This window comes from Phycodurus eques, chromosome 11, assembly GCF_024500275.1.
Source record: "Phycodurus eques isolate BA_2022a chromosome 11, UOR_Pequ_1.1, whole genome shotgun sequence".
Lineage (NCBI taxonomy): Eukaryota > Metazoa > Chordata > Actinopteri > Syngnathiformes > Syngnathidae > Phycodurus > Phycodurus eques.
The window spans coordinates 323,246-347,124 of NC_084535.1; the positions used below are offsets into that span (position 1 = coordinate 323,246).

Here is a 23,879-nt window from a genome sequence, read left to right on the forward strand (position 1 = left end):
TTTTAATTTGTATTTGTACATGTAACAACCGACTGTGTTAACTGACAGTGGTTTTCTGAAGTGTTCCTGAGCCCAGGTGCAGGTAGTATCACTTACACAATGAAGCCGGTTTTTAATAGAGTGCCACCTAAGGGATCGGAGGTCACGGGCATTCAGTGTTGGTTTTCGGCCTTGCCCCTTGCGTGCAGCGATTTCTCCAGATTCTCAGAATCTTTTGAAGATATTATGGACTGTACAGAGCCGTCAGGTGGTATGGGATGTCCGTATTTTGTTATGGAAATCACTGAACGCTGACTCATTACAGCCGTGTCACCAATTGTTCTGGATATGGGGGGGAAAGAAATCCAGCCTCCACCGTTAGCAGCCAGTACGGCGCTGTGTCTGACCACCATGACGCAAATTTCCTACAAGAATTCTATGAAATAAACACTATATTGTTTTCCTTTTTGCAGTGGTGATGGATAGGCTGACAGATGAGTTTAGACTGGAATCCCCGTGGACCATGATGTTTGCAGATGACATTGTGATCTGCAGTGAAAGCAGGGAGCAGCTGGAGGAACAGTTAGAAAGATGGAGGCATGCACTGGAAAGAAGAGGAATGAAGATTAGCCGAAGTAAAACAGAATATATTTGCATGAATGAGAGGGGTGGTGGGGGAAGAATGAGGCTACAGGGAGAAGCGATAGCAAGGGTGGAGGACTTTAAATACTTGGGGTCAACCGTCCAGAGCAATGGTGAGTGTGGTCAGGAAGTGAAGAAACGGGTCAAAGCAGGTTGGAACGGGTGGAGGAAGGTGTCAGGTGTGTTATGTGACAGAAGAGTCTCTGCTAGGATGAAGGGCAAAGTTTATAAAACAGTAGTGAGGCCAGCCATGATGTATGGATTAGAGACAGTGGCACTGAAGAGACAACAGGAAGCAGAGCTGGAGGTGGCGGAAATGAAGATGTTGAGGTTCGCTCTTGGAGTGACCAGGTTGGATAAAATACATTCTTAAACTGTTTAACTATTTGCTCATGCACTTGTTGACAAAGTGGTGAACCTCGCCCCATCCTTTCTTGTGAACAACTGAGCCTATCGGGGATGCTCCTTTTATACCCACTCATTACACTTACCTGTTTCCAATTAAAATCTTTACCTGTGGAATGATCCAAACTGGTGTATTTTGAACATTGCTCAACTTTCCAAGTCTTTTGTTGCCCCTGTCCTAGCTTTTTGGGAATGTGTTGCAGACATCAAATTCAAAATCAGAAAATATTTGCAAAAAACAATAACATTCATCAGTTTGAACATGAATTATATTGCCTTTGTAGTGTATTGAATTGAATATAGGTTGAAAAGTTTTGCAAATCATTGTATTCTGCTTTTATTGACTTCAGTGCAATTTGAGTTTGTATATTATACCATGTATTGTTTTCTGATTTGTCTATTAGTAGCGTATATTAGGCCAATGTAGACACCGACTGAGTAGGTTTAGGCTCTACAGTTAAAGTGGCACTAAACAGGCCCAAAAAATGTCATGTAAATTCGACACACCACAGAGAAGAGTAATGTTAATCAGCCTGCCAAATTTGAATGAATAAAAAGAAATCGCTAAGTATATAAAATCAGGCTTCAAAACTTGAATAATAAAGGCCACCTCAGCTCTCAGACGTTGTGGGCGTGTCGAATGGATGCGTCAAAAGGAATCAAACATACTGACGGGGTGATAGCTTATATGACGTAAAATCACGTTAGGAGGCTCAACTTCAAAATAGAATGGTTATTGTGGACCATAATCATAAAAATAAGGAAACGAGTCAACTTACCCTCGTCGTCGGTGACATAACGTCACAGCCGAACGCGGCACCTGACGACAGCGGCACGGCAGGAGGAAGCCCGGGTCGTCAGACGGTCGGCTCTGCCCCGTTCACTAGTATCAAGTTACCCACGAAGCCATGTTGCCGCTGGTGACAGTTGACAAAACTATCCGTTTTAAAATGCGCACTGCAAAGTCGGCCGGTGGTGTTGATGTTCAGCTCGCCATCTGCGCGCGTCTTCAAAAAGTCAATCCATCGCTTTTTTTATTTCCTCCTTTTTTTGGTAGCTTAAATAACATCAACGAGCTGTTCTATACATGTAGGCATCCAGCGAAGACGCATTTTCGGGGTGTAGCCATCATTACCTTGCTAACTGCACAATGGACTGGTAAATGGGAGCTAAGCACCGCTAAGTCACAACTGAGAAGCATAGCCAAACGAAACGACGTCACTTTGTCCTTTTAAAGTGGAAGAGGGAACTCGCGCTAGAAAGTATACGTCCCAGCCCGGTGATTTCACAGGGGCTGTGTTTTAGCCCCGCCCACAAAATCAGGAAAATTCAAACGGTGAAGATGCTTAAGCTTTCTCTCAACAATTCAACACAATGTTTTCATTTTCTTATCTTCAAAAATTTATAATGTATTTAGAAACAAAACAGATTTTTGCTTAGTGCCACTTTAAGAGGTCATCAAACCCTCTGAATCATGGTAGAAATCTATTCATTGAAAGCATTATTATGTAGGACGTGAGGCCACCCAAAAGGCGAAAATCTAAATCCCTGGCGTGATTTAGTGAAGCTGCTTTGATGTTCATGACATTTTTAATTGAAATGGAATATGAAAATCATACAGTATGTGGTTCCGGATGGTCTTGTTGCACTTCAGGAACCTATTTTCACTTGAGAGTTTCAATCCAGTTTGGACTCGGACTTGGACCGCCGAAGTGTTGGAGAACACAGTTTGTGGTCGTCATGACAACACTTGATTTATTTTGGGGTGGGGAAAGAGCACTTTTGTTGTTCCTTTTGATCTGACTGCAGACTGGCGTTTCCCTCCACAGACTCCAGAACAGTTACACAGCGTCTCAGAGGGCCAATCAGGACTTAGAAGAGAAACTTCATGCTCTGGTAACCTTTTGACCTTCTTTGACTGGTTCAAAATGGACAAGGGGGGAAGGGGCGGGGGGTCCATGCCAGCCAATCAATCAGTTTCAGTTTCTTATTTTTAAAGATACAATATTTATCAGTGTTTTTTGTCCTCCTTTGGATGGCATTGATTGACTTTGTATTTCATTTGGATGAAAGCAGTGATCATGGCAACCTCAGGCTGTCTCCATAACACCAGCTGCCATTGTACTACGTGTAGCCATCAGCAGCAGAACACACACTGAGCACACACGCACACGCACAAGCCACCTAACAGAAGCGATCTATGACCGGATGCAAGCACACTGGCTAACTAACGGTGGAAAAGGAATGGATGGTTACCAGACAGAATAGGTTACCATGGTTTCCAAAACTTTGACTTCCAATTAAAAGACCCTTAAATAAAAAAGATGACAAGTAAACATCTTGATCGATAATGCAGCATGAAGGGCCGAACTATTTCTGTAAGTTTACCTGAAGTGTTTTGAAACGGCTTCAGCAGAACCACAAGCATACTTTGGGGATTTGATCCCCACAAAAAACGGCATGTCTGTCATTTGGCAGTATTTTGGGTTTGAGGCTGCCAAGTGTTCCAATTTTTCGTATTTTGTCACAGGCGCTTGCCATATGTTCTGCTGTTATGGACAGTGGTGAGGCCAGCCATGATGTACGGATTAGAGGCACTGGCGCTGAAGAGACAACAGGAAGCAGAGCAAATGAAGATGTTGAGGTCCTCTCTAGGAGTGAGCAGGTTGGAGAGGATTAGAAATGAGCTCATCAGAGGGACAGCCAAGGTTAGATGTTTTGGAGACAAAGTTTGAGAGAGCAGTCTTGGATGGTTGGACACATCCAGAGGAGAGATAGTGAGTATATTGGTAGAAGGATGATGAGGATGGAGCAGCCAGGCAAGAGAGCTAGAGGAAGACCAAAGAGAAGGTTGATGGATGTCGTGAGGGAAGACATGAGGGCAGTTGGTGTTCGAGAGGAGGATGCAGGAGATAGGCTTACATGGAAAAGGATGACACGCGGTGGTGACCCCTAACAGGACAAGCCCAAACGAAAAGAAGAAGACTGTATATGGGTATTAAAAAAATATTGTAAATGAACATACTGCACTGAAGCTTGATTGGAAGAAAATCGTTAATGGAATTGAAATTGCAATATTTGTCAGAAATCGGGAAATCGTTCAGGCGGCATGTTTTTTAATCCATCAATGGATGATGCCCCTCTCCCCCACCAAAAAAAAACCCCCTTTTTTTAATCTTTCACGCTGCACTGTAATGGAACCATCATCATCTTCATCAGGCTGCTGTCAGTCAGACTTGGGTCCATGCAGTTGGGTTATACTTCATCTACCTCATTGTAACCCTCCTTTTCCTCATCTAAACCTTGATTTTCCTCATCTTAACCCTCCTCTTCCTCATTGAAACCATCTTCCTCATCGTAACCCTGGTCTTCCTCATCTAAACCATCATCGTAACCCTCCTCTTTCTCATCTAAACTTTCATCTTCCGCATCGCAACCTTCATCTTCCCCGTTGTAACCGTTCTCTTCCTCACCTTAACCACCTTCCTCATCATAACCCTCCTCTTCCCCGTCGTAAACCTCCTCTTCCTCATCAAAACCTTCATCTTCCAATTTGTAGCCCTCTTCCTCATCTAACTTTGCTCTGTTGAAGTTGATATAATTTTCTTCTTGTGAAAGTCCGCCTCCTTTGAGAGAAGGCTGCCAATTGGCCGACGTGTAACGCGTTGTCATTGGTTGTCCCGCAGCTGCGGACGGTGGAGCGAGACAAGAAGACAATGGACCAGGAGATGGTAGAGCTCACCAACAAGCTGCTGGAGGCCAAGAACACCATCGACCGCCTCGAGGAGCTTAACGTGAGCTTTACCAGTGTTGACAATTAGCACTCCAGCTAAAGTACTTCAAGCAAGCATCTGGTTTGTCAGATGTTTTTGTGACATCTGTATCAAATAAACAGGCCCTTTTTTATCATATAAAAAACGAGAAAATAAATAGTGACATTTTTGTTTGGTAAAAAACACGCTAATTTTAGTGTTAGCACTGGAGAAGTGAATCTTTATTTCACTCACCACGAAGCTGAAGCAGACGTTTCTGCTAAAATCCATTATAATACTGTTCATGAATCCAGACAATATTTCTTGGAAAATTTTGTTTGTAAAACCAGGTGTGTGTGACCCGAGGTTCTGTTGTCCTAAAATGCTGCCCCCTCTTGGTTCACTGTTAGCCTTTCCTCCCAACAAAGCTTTGCTAAGCCCTGTGTCTTTGTGTCTGTCAGGAACGTTACCGACTGGCTTTGTCCGTCAGGAATGTTACCAACTGTGTCCATCAGGAACGTTACCAACTTCCTTTGTGTCCGTCAGGAACGTTACTGACTGTCTTTGTGTCCGTCAGGAGCGTTATCGACTGGACTGCAACCTCGCCGTGCAGCTGCTTAAATGCAACAAGTCGCATTTCAGGAACCACAAGTTTGCTGATGTAAGTACGGCCAGCCGTTTGTGTCCTGCTGTGTACAGTGTTACCTTGACTTAGGAGACCAAGCTTTTAACTCAATTTACTCATACATCAAAACAGTGTTCTCCATTGAATTGAAATGCTATTAATCTGCGGCTTCATAAATATAATTAACTCATTCACTGCCAGCTGTTTCCTGAGCAGGGAACCCCCCCCCCAGACTGCCAGGCATTTTCAAGCAACTTCACTCATTTTTCAAGCCCCACAGAATATTGTGTGCTATGACTCTGTAAACACCAAAAATACCAAAAGAAAGATCAGACTCTCCTCTTTCATCAGAAATTTTTTTTTCTAGTTTATACTGTTCTTTAGTAATCAGGAGTCAAATACAGGCTAGTTTCAGCAAAATCTGTTTCTGAAGGAAAAAAACTGAGAACAGCCTTTTTGTGAAAGCAGACAGATCAAGCAAAACAATGACTTTGACACCAATATTTGTTTTCTCTTGTGAAAATCACAAACATCTGAACATAAAACAACACTGAGAAAGTACTTTTGACAGAAAAATTATTTATTTACAAGTATAACTATGTGCAGAATTTACATTCGATAAAAATGCATGGACAAATGGGGCTTCCACACTTTCTTCCTCCTAATTCCCCTCCTCTACTGTTTGCTCAATAGTCCAGGTTTTTATTACCTTGCGCATAAAATCTAGCAAGGATTTATCCACATCTGAATTTTATTCGTTGGTGGCGGTGAATGGGATCTCGTGTGGTTAGCATTGTCCTTGAAGCCAGTGCCTGCTTCTGCTCGAAGCACAACCTGTGCAGTTTAGGAATATAAATATGACTATAAAAATACATTAAAATTGCTGTAATGGGACGTGGAGAAAATCTGTCAATTACCTTTTTTGTTTGACCTGCTTACTGGAATTGGAGTCGAACATCTCCTGGACGCATAACCTGTAAGTTTAACAAAAATACATACAATTACTGGAGAATACTTTTTATTGATGACGTGTTTTGCAAGGGTAAAAAAAACAAAACATTACTTTTCTTCGTCGCAATTCTAAAAGATGTTCGACTCGCGGGTGTTGAAATACTGCAAGATGGACGAGCTGGAAATGGAAAATTTAAATCAGTACTGGCAACAGATGTTACATTGTAATTTGAACTAGTGGGACTAAATTATGTTTATGAAACAAGGATTGAAGGAGCGTGTTTGCTCGCTAATGTAGCTAACGCGAGCTGGAAACGAGTTACCTTCGTCTCCATATCATCCGGAGGAAGCTCGGGATGAAGCTCGGCTGCTTCCAGGCGATCCAGAGGGAGTTCACTCATCTTTTCTTCCTCTTCTTCAATCTGAAGGAGGGATGTTCACCTCAAGGCATTGTTGCCCTCTACAGGGTGCCAGTCCTCATTGCAGTTACCCAGAGCCTTGACGATCACACACAAACTGCACAAGACCCTCCGCCACCCATCCCCTAAAAAACGTCATTGATGTCTTTAGACGGCATTGGCAGTGAATAGCTCGATTCTGAATGATGTCTTTGGACGGCATCGGCAGGGAATGAGTTAAGCCAAAGACACGTACACACACGTGTGTTGACCTGTGCCTTTAAAGGGGGTGTGACCTTGAGTGTGACATCAGGAGCTCCTGTTGGCCCATCACCGTGGAATTTCCTTCAGGGTTAGAGTCTTCTTCATGCTCCCTCCCAGTGTATTCACTTTGTATTTATGCATTGGATTGTTTGTCCCATTCAATAAACGACTGAAAGTGCATCGGCGACGGCGGCTCTCTTTGCCTACGTGCCAGGGCATTAAGGCCTTTTCACAGTGCACTTGCTGAGTATGAAAGGTCTATGCGGCAGCACGCAAGGACGATGGCACCCCGGTGCGACCACTGCCGACCGTGCCTATATTTGAAAGTGCTGAAGTAATGGGGGGCTTTCCCCGCTGTAGATGAGTAGACCTTGGCAATTACGTATTTGTCATTGTTGCAACAGAAAGCCCTGGCTTTGCTTTGGTGAGCTGCAGTTCCACGAAGAGTGCTTCGTGGTGTATTTCAGGCTGAGCAGGAAGCAGTTATATCATTTTTCTACTGTCCCAAAGCTCGGGATAGTGGGACACCGCATTTATTAGGACTTCCTTCTTTCCCCCCTTGCAGTTTACAGTACAGGTCCACTAGAATAGCACTCAGAAATCACTCCGCCAGCCCCTCTCCTATTGGAGGAGCTTTCTGGTGTCCCCACCCCACTGCTCTCCAGTAGAACATTTTTCTATTCGAGGGCGCCTCTGGTCAAAAGCCCTCTGCACTTGCCACAGTGAATACACAATGAATGGGAAAGTCAACGGCACGTTGCCAAGTACGCTGTAAAAAGGCCTTTACAGTACCTTATCTGCTCCATTTTCTTCCCACTTGGGCAGCGGCGTATCCGAAACTTGCTCTTATTATTACTAATTCCAATTTTGACTTAGCAAATTCTCATAACAAAAAAAACTGCTAAATGAGGGACACTCATGAGTCAAGGTATGTGTGTGCGTGGATGCGTTGTGAGCGAGGGCTCCCCCCTCACCGAGCGTCCGCTTTGCGGTGGTGCAGCTGCCGTGTGAACTTCAAGATATGTTGAACAAACACATGAAGAGCAGCAGCCTGCCTGAGCGAAGCCCCGGCCCCCGCAGTCAGGACCCGGACACGCTGAGTCTGACTCCTTCCGACGTGGTCCCGACCTCCATGATCGCTCGCGTCCTAGAGAAACCCGAGCCGCTGCTCCTGAACTCGGCGCAGTCCAGCAGCCGCGGCTGGCCGGCCGCCGAGGACGTCTTTGTGCACGTGGACATGACGGCTGAAGGGCGAGGTGCCGAGGACGCCGTGCCCCGCAACGGTTCGTGTCGGAACCCCGATTGCCCGGATGCCGTAGAGGAGGTGGGTGGCGCGCCGTCCTTCGACAAGCTCAACCCATACCCGCCGCCCCCGCCGCCCAACCCGCTCTACCCGGGACGCAAGGTCATCGAGTTTTCCTCGGACGACAAAGTGAAGATTCCCAAGAACAGTCCGCTTCCCAACTGCACGTATGCCACCCGCCAGGCCATCTCGCTCAGTCTGCAAGGCGAGCAGCCGCCTCCGCCGCCCAGCCCCGCGCCCTCGCGTACTGCACTCCAGCATCACAGTGGTGTCGCAGACACGCCCTCCAGCCAGTCCAGCCCCTTCAGCAGCCCGCCACAGGTCAGTACAACCCAAACATCATTCATGCATACATAGTCTCCTAGTGGCGGCTGGTCAATAGAGGGCGCCAGGTTGCCACCCCCACCACTCAGTACTGAGTGACCACCTTACTTTGAATAAGACATTGTAACGGATTTTGGGGGGAGAAGAGGGGTACCAGTCAGCGCTACGCCTGAGCGCTACGTCTGAGTAGTTCGTAAATAAATGCTTGCAATTAATTCATACAATAAAAAAAAATATATCATTCACAATTAACAAAACACAAATAACCTTTCCAATGTATATATTCAAATGAAAGAAACACTTTACACTACCTTAAAGTAATGGCATGTGTGTCTGTACGTGCGTGTGTGTAGAGTTCTTTAAGGGAGAGGGGAAGGGAGCTCCATCCAGAAAACACAAGAATTTTAATACAAAGGAGGAATCCAGTATGGGCTTTACCGCAGACACTATGACCAAAAACAAAAATTAACCTCACAGGGCAAAGTCAGTGTCTCTCGCAGGGTATAACATACAATAAATAAATAAACCTTACAGGGCACAATCAGTGTCTCTCTCACTTGCTGTAAATACAAGAAAAGAATCCATACAAATTCTCGGATACTCACGGTACCGAGGTTCGAGTCAGTTCGGTCACTGAGGGCGACCCGTCTCCAGGCAGCCAGCGACTTCTGGGAATTGTCATGAGGGAATATGGTCCTAGTGCATCTCCCTGAAAGCAAAACCCCAGAAAAGTGAGATGAGAAGGCTTGACACCAAACATGTCCCTTTTGTTCTTTCATTTATTAATACAGAACATTTGAAAAAGAACCCAAAAAATTGTACCTATGAGAGGTTTTTCCCAATTCCCTTGTTGTGATTGTACATGATTTTTGGTTCCATTTTAAAGTGCACTAAACATTTGCAGCTAAAAATGTTTAAAGCCCAGAGTATTGACTTCATTTTAGTTTGCACTATCATATATAAACATGTCAGGAATGCTGGTACAAACTGAAACGTTTTTAAAAGTTCAGTCTACTATTATCTTTTGCACTTAGCTTAAACACTTCAAGCTGGAAGCTAAGGATGGTTGTATAAGAGCAGCGCCATAAACTGCAATTTGAATATGATCCGGAAAGTCGACTAACCGCAAAAACTAATCGGTGACTAGTTGACTATCAAAATAATCGTTTGTCACAGCCTAGAACAGGAAAGAAGTTACGATGATTGGAAGTTCTTTGAAGACAGGAAGTTAGAAAAACAGCAAGTTGTTTAAATGTGACTTGATGCTTATACAGGCACCCAGCATGGGGGCCAGTTCTGCCAGTTCTTCCGAGGACCTCTTGGCCAACTGGCAGCGGTTGTTTGTGGACAAGATGGCGCCCTCAGTGGCGGGCGGTGGGGCCCCCTCAAGGGTGGCATACTCGGACGGCGAGGAGGGCTCCACCCCCAGTCACGCCTCCAGCGTCGACACAGACACGGACGCCGAGCCCCGGCCCAATGCCAGAGGGGAGCGGCTCCTGATGAACTCGGACCCGGACCGAGATGGCGCGACGGTCGTCATGGTGACGGCGCACACCCGAGAGGAGGAGGAAGAGGAGGAGGAAGAGGAGGAGGAGCCGGGCAGCCTCGCCCGAGATTTGCCTGTCATTTCCCCCAGCCTCTTGGACTATGACTCCGCCTTCGCCGCAGCGGCGCTGCCACGACCTCACAGGAGCCCCAAGAGGATGGGGGTGCACCACCTGCACAGACACCAGCAATAACAAACACACACACACACACAACCAGGATCCAGCCATACTTGTCTGTCGTGCGTGCGTGTGTGAACCTTGGAAGTTTTCTTTTGAAGGGAAGGACGTTCTCTCGGTGCCTCAGTAACGTCGCGTCTCCCATTTCTTTCGTTCGCATTTCACTTAGCATTCAAATCAAACTGATGTCGTGGCAAGATGACTTCGGCAGGTTGTACATATAACAACAAAGTGGATCCAAATTGTGGAATAATATTTTTCTACTTTGAGCTATGTGAAAACAATGACCACGCCGGGCCACACGTTAGCATGTTTTATTCACGATGTTTGATTGTTGTCGATTTTTCTTGTCGGTCAACACTTTTTTTTTTTTTTTTTTTTGGGCGCGATTGTGATTGTTGTCGATTCCGCTGAATGTGACCCACCACTGAGCACAACGATTGATCGGGTCAAGATATCTGTCGTATCGCCCCAGTATCAATGAGTATCATCTCATTAATGGATGACGCGCGATGGGATCAAATGACGATCACGTGACGACGAATGTCAGTATTGAAAATAAAGAGGTGCTTTGTTGTGTTGTGGCATGTGGTTGGCAGGAGGACAACTTGTTTGTATTCGGCTTCAAAAGGGCTGCCGAGCGTTTTCATATTTCATCAGAGTGGCGAGCGGTCCGAGTCCCAATAGATTTGACGTGTCGCTGGAATGAGTCGTCGGCCGTCGTCCTTTTCTTCGTTTTTATCTTCGCGCTCTCCTCCTCCGACCTTCGGCCCGCTTGACTTTGACGAAGATTTGGTCCATTTCTCCTTTTCTATCTAGACATTTTATTTCTAGTCATCATAACTTTTGAGGTCGTACGTACAATAAGCCAGTTTGCTCATTCGATTCAACCTAAAGTAGAAGCGGAGAAATGTTTTTTTGAAGTGGCCAAGCATGTCCCACGATGCATCAGGAAAGCTCACAGGAAGTGGCAATGACCGCTCGGCATCTTCTTGAAACATTTACACCTGTCAACTTATTTGTCACATGGTTTAGGTGAGTAAATGGAAGGTTAGACGGCATTAATGAATGCAACATTAGCGAACTCGTCACAAGTTTGCGTTTCTGTGATGAGCAATTAGCGATGAGCTCATCTGGCGACTACGTTCAGTTCAACATCTCCGCCGTTCACCAAAATGTCAGCAACTCGGCCGCCGCTGCCTCCTCGTCAACAGGTGCTCGCACAGTCTGTGATCTTTGAGGTTCCATGAACTTCGCCTGATGATTGATATGTAAACTGATGTATATTTTCAAATTAATAATAATAAAAATAAAAAAAAACAGTTGTCTCTTCTAATTACAGTTTGCAGTTGCAAAACAGTGAACCATTTGGAATGAGTTGGATTTCTGCCTAAAATGCGATCTGATTTTCCCTAACAACAGACATCCTAATTAATAGCACAAAAACGATGATGATGGTTTTATTGGGCACACTAGGGTAACATTCACAGTGCACACCACGGTGGAAAAAGTACTGGTGCATCTCAATAAATTAGAAGGAGAAAACGTATTGTATTTCTGTAGTTAAATTTTTAAAAACTAAATTATGATTTTATTTGTTATTTGGATGATTTTAGCTTACAGCTAACGAGAAACCACATTTTACCATTCCCAGGAAATTAGAATGTTACATGAGAAACGGTTTCACTTTTGGAATTGCGATCCTGAAATACAATGAACTCTCCTATAGTGTTCAAATTTGTTCAGATGCACCTGTATGTGAATGCCAACAGCTAATCGGAGTCAGGAGTCACCCAACCCAGAGTCAAGTCAATTAATGTGACGAGATTGGAAGTCTTGGTTACAGCAGCCTTGCCCTGTAAAAAAAAAAAACATGCACCAGTTTTGAGTTTTCTGTTCCCAAGAAAAATTTGCCTGATGGGAAGCATCCCTCGCACAAAAGAGCCGTTAGAAGACCTCCAACTAGGAATTGTTTTATTGGATCCCCATTAGCTTTTGCAACATCCATCCATTTTCTGAGCCGCTTCTCCTCACACGAGTCGCGGGCGTGCTGGAGCCCATCCCAGCTATCATAGGGCAAGAGGCAGGTACACCCTGAACTGGTTGCCAGCCAATCGCAGGGTACATACAAACAAGCAACCATTCTCACTCACATTCACACCTACGGGCAATTTAGAATTGTCAATTAACCTGCCATGCATGTTTTTGGGATGTGGGAGGAAACCGGAGGGCCCGGAGAAAACCCACGCAGGCACGGGGAGAACATGCAAACTCCACACAGGCGGGGCCGGGGATTGAACCCCGCTCCCCAGAACTGTGAGGCTGATGTGATAACCAGTCGTCCACCGTGCCGCCCTTTTGCAACATAGAAGAGCTAATCTTACTGGGGTAGACCTTCCTGGGTCCAGAAAACAAAACTGGTAAAAAACACACACTGTGCATTCAGTGCACAATTTTCTACACCCTGCATCACTGTACAGTGTACACATTTCCACCCGAGAGTGCCCACAAATATATACATTCATTCCAGTATGCATGAGTACATTGCCATGAAAAAGTATTGGCCCCCTTCTCTAATTCTGATATTTGTTCATAGTTTCCCCACTTTAATTTTTAAGACCATCAAACAAATATCCAAATGCGGTTTTGTTTGGAGGAAGTGCCCCAGTTTGTGCGTTTAATGAGAGAGCATGAATTAGAATTCAGTGAGGCTTTATTTTGAAGAAGTTATCCAGGATGTTGTCCACATCGTCCTCGCCGTTGTAGTCCATCACCAACATCCGCTCCCCATCCGCCGCTCCTCGGATCATGGCCGACAACGCTGCGACAAGAAGGGAGCGATGTCTTTTTTATTTTCTTCAAATTTTCAAATAACGAGAAAAGAGAAGCACTCACTGCGTCCAGCTGATGGTCGAAAGAGACACAACATCCTCTTCCTCATCAGGTAGGCATGGCCGAGTTCGTAGCCCACGCCCAGTGACGGCTGCGTCACCTCGGCAACGACGACTGTCACGTGACCCGTTGACGTCAATTTGATTGATTATTGCATATGGACAAATTAAGAGGGGCTCACCGTCTGCTTGTCTGAGCCACTCCATGTCGCGATCGTGAATGGCTACATCCTGCGACTCCTCCCCTGTAAACACACACACACATCAAATATGTAAACAGATAAACGGATACGTACGTAGATATGGACATACATAGACACCGTATTGAAGTAGCAAAGCGGAGCGATATGAAAAGGTGCCTTATTTGTCATGTAGCAAGTGTTTTACAGTCAAAGCCACATCTGATGGGATTTAGATTTAACAATCCATCACTCTTGACTGTATTTGGCCACTAGAACATCATTTTGAATTTTCTGACTTTGTGGCTACTGCTATGAAGTCCCATATGTGCAGAATGCTGTAAATTCCCACGATGAAACCGACCTCCAAACAAACCCTATTGAACCAATCTGCCCCGAACTACGCTGATTGTTGTCAGTTGCTTAGCTGATTTTTGTTTTCTATACCCATGTATAATGCGCACTATTGACTTTTGACAATTTTTTGGGGGGGAAAATGAACATTAATACATGAGAAATTACAGTAAACACTTTTTTGCCCCACTGTGTGTGTGTGTGTGTGTGTATATAATTAATAAAGCAAATTTGTAAAATGTCTGTACACCTGTGTTTATTAGTGTAATCGCTTTGTGCAAAGAGGTGCTTTGATTTACTTAGGACGGTTAAGTTGAACAAATGCGACATTTAACCTTCCAAAACTAAAAAGAATCATTTATAGTTACTTTAATGCAGCCCTATGGGAGGCACAAGCCAGTGCAAACTGTAGTCCGGTCCCAAGCCCGGATTAATGCAGAGGGTTGCGTCAGGAAGTGGTGATGAAGAAGTGATGGGTAAGTACGGCATCCAGGAAAGGAACTTGGAGGGACAGATGGTGGTAGACTTTGCAAAAAGGATGGAAACGGCTGGAGTGAACACAGCTGTTAGGTCAAGCAGAATGGAAAATCTGTATCCCTTTTATGCCGAAACAGTTTTACTGTGTCACAGTGGAGTTTTTAAGCTTCCGCTGTGGTATTATAATTGAGGTTTATTGACAATCAGACTTGATCAGTTGAACAGAACAAAGTTTCTAGAAGGGACAAAAGACAAAGCACTAATTGTAAACAGAATGAGTGAAGTAAATCATTATCAATCATTATGAAACGTTAAATCTGAGTGTTGCATGGGGCTGTAGTGCTATACCCTGTGAGGGAAGGACAGGACAAAATAGAACAGGACAAGGACAGGAGAAGAAGCATGCAGGACCAGGGTCGTGAACCCCGCTGTACAACTTGAGTGGGGAGGCATCCATCCATTTTCTGAGCCGCTTCTCCTCACTAGGGTCGCGGGCGTGCTGGAGCCTATCCCAGCTGTCATCGGGCAGGAGGCGGGGTACACCCTGAACTGGTTGCCAGCCAATCGCAGAGCACATACAAACAAACAACCATTCGCACTCACAGTCACACCTACGGGCAATTTAGAGTCGCCAATTTATGCATGTTTTTGGGATGTGGGAGGAAACCGGAGTGCCCGGAGAAAACCCACGCAGGCACGGGGAGAACATGCAAACTCCACACAGGCGGGGACGGGGATTGAACCCTGCACCTCAGAACTGTGAGGCTGACGCTCTAACCAGTCGCCACCGTGCAGTAAGGGGTGTGTGCCTGCGGATACATGCAAGTGAATTGATACCATTTTACATGCTCAAAGACTGACAGAAGTGTCCTGTAATTGCTGTGGCTGCACTGCGGCGGCCGAGGACCCCACCCAATCAATCGAGGGGCGGGATCTGGCCCAGGGGTCCACCCAAGAGCAGCCCGGCGGACAGGACACGTCCCACACCGAGGGACCCGGGGCGGTCCGCCGGCTCCACCGAGGCGCCCCGACAGCCGGCCACCCAGTGGGGGCCGCAGGGACCCAATGCCCCCCCTCCAACCCCAGGAGAGCCAGACGCCCCCAGGGCCCGCGATGCGGCCAGTCCCCGCCCAGCCCGAGGGCAGGAGAGTGTCCCTTGTTTGTTGTAAAGGAGGGCGGATAGGGGCAGCCAACGAGGGAACGATGAGAGGGCGGGGGAACCCAAGGAGCAGCCCCGGGCCATGAGCGGTCAGCCCCAACACCAAGCAGTCATCCAGCCCGGGGGGCCCGGCCTTGGGAACACCACCATACAAGTAAGTGAGACCCACCTCCCCCCCTTTTACTATGACTGCCAGGTCCCCGACTAGCAGTCATTGGCCCTACCCCGTGTATCAGTGACCCCCCCCCCCCTCCAGTGGTGTGCTGCATTAAAATCTGATCAGTGAGCCAAGGGGGGCCTCACAGGGCTGCCAGGCACTACTGCCTAACAGCCAAACCCCCACCCACCCACGACCCACCACCCCCCAGAGATAGGTGTTTGTGGTGAACACTTTTTTCCAGAAGAGGCAGGAACATAGGGTGACCTACAAGAGCGGAGATAGAAGCACGGAGGTGGATTACATCTTGTGCAGACGATGTAATCTGAAGGAGGTTACCGACTATAAGGTAGTGGTAGCGGAGAGTGTGGCAGCATAGGATGGTGGTGTGTAAGATGATTCTGGTGGTGGGGAGGAAGATTAGGAAGACAAAGACAGAGCAGAGAACCATGTGGTGGAAGCTGAGACAGGAAGGAGTGTTGTGCGGCTTTTCGGGAAGAGGTGAGACAGGCTGTCGGAGGACAGGAGGAGCTTCCAGAAGACTGGTCCACTACAGCCAGGGTGATCAGAGAGATAGGCAGGACAGTACTTGGTGTATCTTCTGGCAGGAAAGAAGAGAACGAGACTTGGTGTTGGAACCTCACAGTACAGGAAATCATACAAGGGGTTAGCCAAGAAGAAGTGGGACACTGAGAGGACCGAGCAGAGGAGAAAGGAATACATTGAGATGTGACATAGGGCAAAAGTAGTGGTGGCAAAGGCCAAACAAGAGGCATATGATGACATGTATGCCAGGTTGGACACTAAAGAAGGAGAAAAAAGATCTATAGAGGTTGGCCAGACAGAGGGATAGAGATGGGAAGGATGTGCAGCAGGTTAGGGTGATTAAGGATAGATATGGAAATATGTTGACTGGTGCCAGTAGAAGAAGAAGAATCACCTTTTATTGTCATGAACATGCATGCATGCACATAAAATTTGTTCTCTGCATTTTACCCATCACAGTGAACACACACACTTGTTAGTGGAACACACTGGAGAAGGGGGCAGCTGAAGCACCTGGGGAGCAGTGCAGGTATCAGTGTCTTGCTCAAGGACACCACAGCCATGAGTACGGGGATGTTGGCGGATGGTCCGGTCTGGGTTTTGAACCTTGGTTTCCTCCACTGTGGCAGGCGATGATCTTAACCATTGGGCCACGGCTATGTACCATTCCCAGGCGGTCTCCCATCAAACTACTAACCAGACCCGCCCCTGCTTAGCTTCCGAGATCAGGCTTTCTCAGGGTAGTATGGCCGTAAGTAGTGTGCTAGATCGATGGAAAGAATACTTTGAGGAGTTGATGAATGAGGAAAATGAGGGGAGAGTAGAAGAGGCAAGTGTGGTGGACCAGGAAGTGGCAATTATTAGTAAGGGGGAAGTTAGAAAGGCATTAAAGAGAATGAAAAATGGAAAGGCAGTTGGTCCTGATGACATTCCTGTGGAGGTATGGAAGCATCTAGGAGAGGTGGCTGTGGAGTTTTTGACCAGCTTGTTCAATAGAATTCTAGCATGTGAGAAGATGCCTGAGGAATGGAGGAAAGGTGTGCTGGTGCCCATTTTTAAGAACAAGGGTGATGTGCAGAGCTGTGAGAACTATAGAGGAATAAAGTTGATGAGCCACACAATGAAGTTATGGGAAAGAGTAGTGGAGGCTAGATTCAGGACAGAAGTGAGCATTTGCAAGCAACAGTATGGTTTCATGCCGAGAAAGAGGACCACAGACGCATTATTTGCCTTGAGGATGTTGATGGAAAAGTACAGAGAAGGTCAGAAGGAGCTACATTATGTCTTTGTGGATCTAGAGAAAGCCTATGACAGAGTACCCAAAGAGGAACTGTGGTAATGCATGCGGAAGTCTGGAGTGGCAGAGAAGTATGTTAGAATAATACAGGACATGTACGAGGGCAGCAGAAGAGCGGTGAGGTGTGCTGTAGGTGTGACAGACGAATTTAAGGTGGAGATGGGACTGCATCAGGGATCAGCCCCGAGCCCCTTCATGTTTGCAGTGGTGATGGATAGGCTGACAGATGAGGTTAGACTGGAATCCCCCTGGACCGTGATGTTTGCAGATGACATTGTGATCTGCAGTGAAAGCAGGGAGCAGGTGGAGGAAAAGATAGAAAGATGGAGGCATGCACTGGAAAGGAGAGGAAATTAAGATTAGCCGATATATATGTGCATGAATGAGAGGGGTGGTGGGGGAAGTGTGAGAATCCAGGGAGAAGAGAGAACAAGGGTGGAGGACTTGAAATACTTGGGGTCAACAGTCCAGAGCAATGGTGAGTGTGGTCAGGAAGTGAAGAAACGGATCCAAGCAGGTTGGAACGGGTGGAGGAAGGTGTCAGGTGTGTTATGTGACAGAAGAGTCTGCTAGGATGAAGGGCAAAGTTTATAAAACAGTGGTGAGGCCGGCCATGATGGACGGATTAGAGACACTGAAGGCACTGAAGAGACGACAGGAAGCAGAGCTGGAGGTGGCGGAAATGAAGATGTTGAGTTTCGCTCTCGGGGTGACCAGGTTGGATAAAATTAGAAATGAGGTCATCATAGGGACAGCCGAGGTTCGATGTTTTGGAGACAAAGTTAGAGGGAGCAGACTTGGATGGTTTGGACACATCCAGAGGAGAAATAGTGAGTATATTGGTAAAAGGATGATGAGGATGGAGCTGCCAGGCAAGAGAGCGAAAGGAAGACCAAAGAGAAGGTTGATGGATGTCGTGAGGGAAGACATGAGGGCAGTTGGTGTTCGAGAGGAGGATGCAGGAGATAGGCTGACATGGAAAAGGATGACACGCTGCGGCAACCCCTAACTGGACAAGCCCAAAGGAAAAGAAGATTTAAATTACAGTTACCGTACTTTGAAATGGATATTAATTCTGACGGCTCAAGCGGAAACTGAGAGGAACAGGATGAAACAAGGAAATGAAAACAAATACCTTATTTGCCGATACTATTGGGGGGGGTATGAGATCAAATGGTCCCACACGGTGGAAAAGGTTCTTTTTCTTTTGGGCTCTGAATCACAATGGCTTGAAAGTACTTAACTGTACTTCAAAAGATGCGTGATTCTTTTTTGGCAGGTGCACTTCCTTATAAACACAGTTTGGCACAGCGTTTGCTGTGACAGGTACGAGCGATACAGCGGCAGCATCGGTCACGTGACTTTCTGAAAACGATACGCATGGGGTTTCGTTCTATGGGCTCGCTACATGCGTCGACGCATTTGTGTTGCTGGATCCATCAATATACTTCCTGCTACAGCAGGGCAAGTTAGAGCGAGGGTGGGAAAAATTAGGAGTGCTGCGTTCTGCTCTTCAGCCCAGTCTGGAGGACCTCCTGTGGTCTGTGGAGGTGCCTCCCTGCGCTGGACTGGCGGTTTGCCCCAACAATCATTCCTGTGGCCGGACCAGCGCCACAGAGAGCTGTGACCACGGGGAGGTTCTCGAACTTAGGGAGAGTTAAGTACACTGTTCTAACCTGTTAAGAGAAATTGTATGCATGTCGTGTCGCATGTTTTTTTATTTTATTTTAAATACAGCTTAGATACTTGGGTTGGGCCGTCACTCTCTTGCAGGCACCAGTGTCGGCGTCAGGTGGGCATGTGCGGGCCACGCCCCCCAAATGAGTTGTGCCCTGCCAAAGGTCCCTGCAGTGTCGCCTTTTTGTGCAAATCTGTATATAGAATTTATTCAATGTCTAAATTGATTTATTTCAGCCACCAACATTGCTAAAGATTAAAAGAGAAAACAAAAGGAAAATAGGAAAAACTGTCGATCATTTGCATATAGCACGGTCACTTCCTGTGCAAGTATCGCGCGTCTCATCAGTGAACGACAGCTTTCAAACTAGCCCAGCCTTTGGCGCCTCCGCACCAGTAGCCCATGAGAAATTCATTCTCCACTTTGAGAAATGCGTTTTCAGACTACAAGCGCACAATATTCAATCATATAAAAGGCCCATGTTGGTTCAGCTTAACCCTGGAGAACCCAAGAACCCTTTTCTTTGGAAAATTATGAACCATGCATTAAATGACTGCTATAAATTCACGGAACACCAAAATATCCACTTTTTCAATTTTAACCCTTTATTCCCTACTTTAGGATTAGGGCCAAATTTGAGCCATTGGTCTTTAGCCGTATCCTCTCAAAGAATCACAATAACAAACACTGTCAATGCAAAGTATTTCAAATTTAGAAAAATAATCAGTCAACCACACAGCTACATTTAACATTTTTTTTTTTTTTTTTTTTGCTTCATTTGTTCCATGTTAGGACTGGATTTCAAATGTACAAACACTCTTTGGCCAATAGAAACAAGAACACAAGGCCAAAATCACGACTGAAAAAAATAAACACCATGGAGCTTTGCTTTTCCAAAAATCTGTTCTGCTCGAGAGAGGAACTCACAGTAGGCATTGTGGTAGTCTTTGAAACTTTTTTTTTTTTTTTTTTTAATGCAGAGAGGAACTGCACATTTTTCAGTCAATTTCAGTTTTGAGGGCCTTGCACACAGCACATCGATGGCGAGTGTCCTCCTTGACAGGCCGATTTGGACTGTACTACCGAGGTAACTTAATAAAATATATTATACAAAAATGAATTTATTTTAAGGCTTGAGACAAATACAGTATTGTCACCATTCTACATCTACAAAGTCACTCGACGAACCGAAGAGTTATTTTTGACTTGACATTTTTTACCTATACACGCAGTGGGTCATTTTTGGCCCATCGTTTTTTGAATTAGCTCAGAGTCGCTAATTTATCGAAAAATAATATAAAACGTACTTCTAGGCATTCTGCAAGCAAATACTAAATAGATTATCAAAAAATACACAATTTTACCAACCACTGGTTTGCTGAGAAGACGATTTTGTTTTGGGTAGGTTTCCAGCTGAACAAAACAGAATGTGGTCAGCCATCTTGTCACAAGGCCAAATTTGACCCCGTGGGTTCCCCAGTTAATGTCGCATGTGTGTGCGTGTGCATGCATGCGCGTAGGTGTGTGAGTGGCACATACCTGTTTTAATGTTGTGTGACTGTGCGTGCGCCTGCCGTGTCAAACATATTTTATAAGGCTTTGAGTACGTGTGTGTGTTCCGTGGCAATGTATTTTAAGGCTCCAATATGTGTGCACCTTGCGCGTCGCTGTGGCATACGTACATTATGAGGCTTCAATGTCTGTGCACGCACCCTTTTTTGAGCGTTAAAATGTAACCCCCCCCCCCCCCCACGCTGACCAAATGCCCACCCATTGGACGCGCTCTGCCGCCGATACTGGAGAGCACTTCTCAGCAGGGTCCTGATCACGTGGTGGGATGGCGCGCTCCTGGCGCGTTATTAGGATTGCCATTCATTTTCTCACTCACCCCCTGCTCCAATATTACTGGCTCCAGGACACGCGCCGCTGCACTGATTGGCTACTGTATCTCAATAGAACACGCCCTACTCTTTCCATCCAAGAAAATATGTGACTTAAGTTTGGCGGCGTTAGCATGATTCCCACTAACCCAAACCCACCCTAATCCTAACATTCAACCATCCTAAACCACTTTAAGAGCCAACCCTAGCCATAACAAACATTGTTTTTTTATTTCGGACAAATGTGATACACGTTTGGGATGGTCATCTCGTTCTATATGCGTAGCCTGCCCTGTGCGCGAAGCAGGAACCAATCATTTTGCAGCGGGGCGTGTCCTACCTGGAAACTAAGTGGGAATTCTGAAATAGCTTGAGTTACTGTGTTTGCAGTGGCAACGGCTGCCAATTGCCATACTGATGTTTTCTGTGCCTGTACCGCAGAGTTATGAATGTAGCGTTGCCACCTGCTAGTTGTTTGTGTATCACATAAAATTGTCGAAAATTATTTTTTTAATTTACTGTTGCCTCCTTAAGACGTCCGGCCGAAAGTAACATCTCTACATGCTCTAAACAGATCAAGGTCTATTACATAAATAATGAATGAGAGGCATTAACTTGCCTCACTCATTGACTTGTATTGAATCTGCCACATCTAATATGGCGACCGTTGCATGGGGCGTCTACGTATACATACGGCTGCTCCACAACACTTCCGAATTTCAGTGCTCAGTGTAGGAGACGACAGTCAAGTACGGCGTGACCGCTCACCTGTATCGGTGAGCTCGCTGTCGCCCACGTGCTCCGTTAGAACCTTCCCGAACTTTCCGAGGGTCTTGACCACGTGCTCGTAAACGCACGCGTCGTCCCTGCCGCCGCGGATGCTTCCGCAGAAATAAATCTTCATCTTAAAACTTGCACAAATTGAGACAGACACGCAACACGCTTTGCCCGCTCACCAGCCCGGCGTTAGGAGTGGTGTCGTCACATCCGGAGTGACGTATTCCATATCAAATCACAGTTCCCACTGGATCGTGCCCCATAGACACCTATAGAACCGAGATGGCAGGCAAGCCCAGTTTGCCTGTCTGTGTTGCACATACAGTGGGTACGGAAAGTATTCAGACCCCAATACATTTTTCACTCTTATATTGTAGGTCCCGATGGCCGTAGGAAAAATAGTTGGCACCGCAACTGGTTTCAGCCTCTGCCTAACTCCACCTCTGTATCCAATGCTTTCAGCTAAGTGTTTCTCAAAACACACCAGTTCGAAGTGATCAGCACAGAGTTTGGAATGCTTGCTACGCACCCATAGCCGACCACGCTTCTTGCCCTGTCGATTGACTTTGCTTATCCACTAGTCACGTATTCCTTTTTCACTTGGACAGCCAAAAAAACCTCTTACCACTGAACCATTTGTACCACCAAACGCCACACAATAAACCATTGTGACATAGCTAAATAATACGACGACAAATATACAAGGACGGGAACGACAGCATGGAACAGTAGCGTACAACACCAAATGAACAGGATGTTTGGCTCGTGTGACGTCTCAGTGCCGGATAGAGCCGAAGACCGGAAGCCGAAGCATTCCGAATCACATTTATTGATTTAACTGATGTATATCTGCTATATAATCACTTCGAAATGGCAGATGTGGTTTCTAAAGGGGTTCTAGTGTTATCAAGAACATTTTGAACATCTTTGTCCTCTGACCTTTAAATATATGAGTGTCACAGCAAAGGGTCTGAATACTTATGGGTGTGATATTTCAGTTTTTCTTTTTTAATGAATCTGCAAAAGTTTCAACAATTCAGTTTTTTTCTGTCAATTTGGGGTGCTGTGTGTACATTGAGGGAAAATATTAACTTAAATGATTTTAGCAAATGGCTGCAACATAACAAATTGAAAAATTTAAGTGGGTCTGAATAATTTCCGTACCCAATGTATGTGAAAGCATGTATACGCGCAAACTACTTCCGCATTCGGCAAATCAGGTAAAAGCACTTCCGCCTCGTTCGTTAGAATTTGGAAGGCGACCGTTTGTATGTGATGTATTTAACTCTGTCCGAAGACATCGGCTTCAAACAATCATGTCATTATTCCTAGCTGTTTGTTAGCAAAGCAAACACAGGAAGTCAGCGATTCCGTGTTGGCCACGTAACGTTCCGCATATAGCGGATTCACTTTTCCTCGTCAAAAAGAACATTTCACATATCCGCAAGTCCTTCCCCCTATCCACAATTGCCAAAAGTAGTTGCTCACCTGCCTTGACTCATGTAAGGTTTGAAGTGATATCCCATTCTAAATCCATATGGCCCATGTGATATTGGTCCTTTTGCAGCTATAACAGCTTCAACTCTTGTGGGAGGGCTTTCAACAAGGTTTAGGGGTGAGTTTATGCTTATTTTTGCCCATTCTTCCAGGAGCATATTTGTGAGGTCACACACTGATGTTGGACCAGAAGGCCTGACTCACTGTTTCTTCAAAATGAACCCAAAGGTGTTCTCTCAGGTTGAGGGCAGGACTCTGTGCAGGCCAGTCAAGTTCATCAATACCAAATTCTCTTAGCTGTGTCTATGGACATTACTTTGTGCACCGGTGCACGGTGATGTTGGAACAGGAAGGGGTAATCCCCAAATTGTTTGACTGTCCAAAATCTCTTGGTATGCTGAAGCATTCAGTTCCTTTCACTGGAACTCAGGGGCAAATATTTTGGACATTTCCAACTTTGTGGGAACAGTTTGGCGATGGCCCCTTCCTGTTCCAACATGACTGTACACCAGTGCAAAAAGCAAGGTTCATAAAGACACGGATGAGAGAGTTTGATGTGGATGAACTTGACTGGCCTGCACAATCCTGACCTCAATACTATGGAACACTTTTGGATGAAT

At 45.8% G+C, this 23,879-nt stretch overlaps 2 protein-coding genes across 8 annotated transcripts in view; one reads left to right on the forward strand and one right to left on the reverse strand.

Annotated features, from left to right (window-relative positions):
- The window catches only part of tjap1 (tight junction associated protein 1 (peripheral)), a 36,473-nt gene extending 24,802 nt beyond the window's left edge, over nt 1–11,671 (forward strand). For 3 of the 5 annotated variants that reach the window (XM_061689307.1, XM_061689306.1, XM_061689303.1), the window contains 6 exons: nt 2,856–2,922; nt 4,246–4,275; nt 4,713–4,820; nt 5,356–5,439; nt 8,017–8,640; nt 9,918–11,671. In XM_061689307.1, coding sequence (XP_061545291.1) covers nt 2,856–2,922; nt 4,246–4,275; nt 4,713–4,820; nt 5,356–5,439; nt 8,017–8,640; nt 9,918–10,382 — 1,378 coding nt within the window. In that variant the 3' untranslated portion in view covers nt 10,383–11,671. The remainder of the gene's footprint in view (nt 1–2,855; nt 2,923–4,245; nt 4,276–4,712; nt 4,821–5,355; nt 5,440–8,016; nt 8,641–9,917) is intronic. The other 2 variants (XM_061689308.1, XM_061689305.1) reach the window with 1 other exon arrangement.
- A 577-nt stretch (nt 11,672–12,248) lies between these two features.
- Nucleotides 12,249–21,962, reverse strand: dnph1 (2'-deoxynucleoside 5'-phosphate N-hydrolase 1). Of its 3 annotated transcripts, none has more exons than XM_061690312.1 (4): nt 21,754–21,962; nt 13,441–13,503; nt 13,263–13,350; nt 12,249–13,188 (listed from the first exon to the last, which is right to left on the reverse strand). In XM_061690312.1, the coding sequence occupies exons 1-4, from the start codon at nt 21,887–21,889 to the stop codon at nt 13,095–13,097; spliced, it is 381 nt and encodes a 126-aa protein (XP_061546296.1). In that variant the 5' UTR covers nt 21,890–21,962; the 3' UTR covers nt 12,249–13,094. The 3 variants fall into 3 exon arrangements, with proteins under 3 accessions (XP_061546296.1, XP_061546295.1, XP_061546294.1); XM_061690311.1 differs by having other exon boundaries at nt 13,263–13,373; XM_061690310.1 differs by having other exon boundaries at nt 13,263–13,503.
- Nucleotides 21,963–23,879: the final 1,917 nt, after the last annotated feature.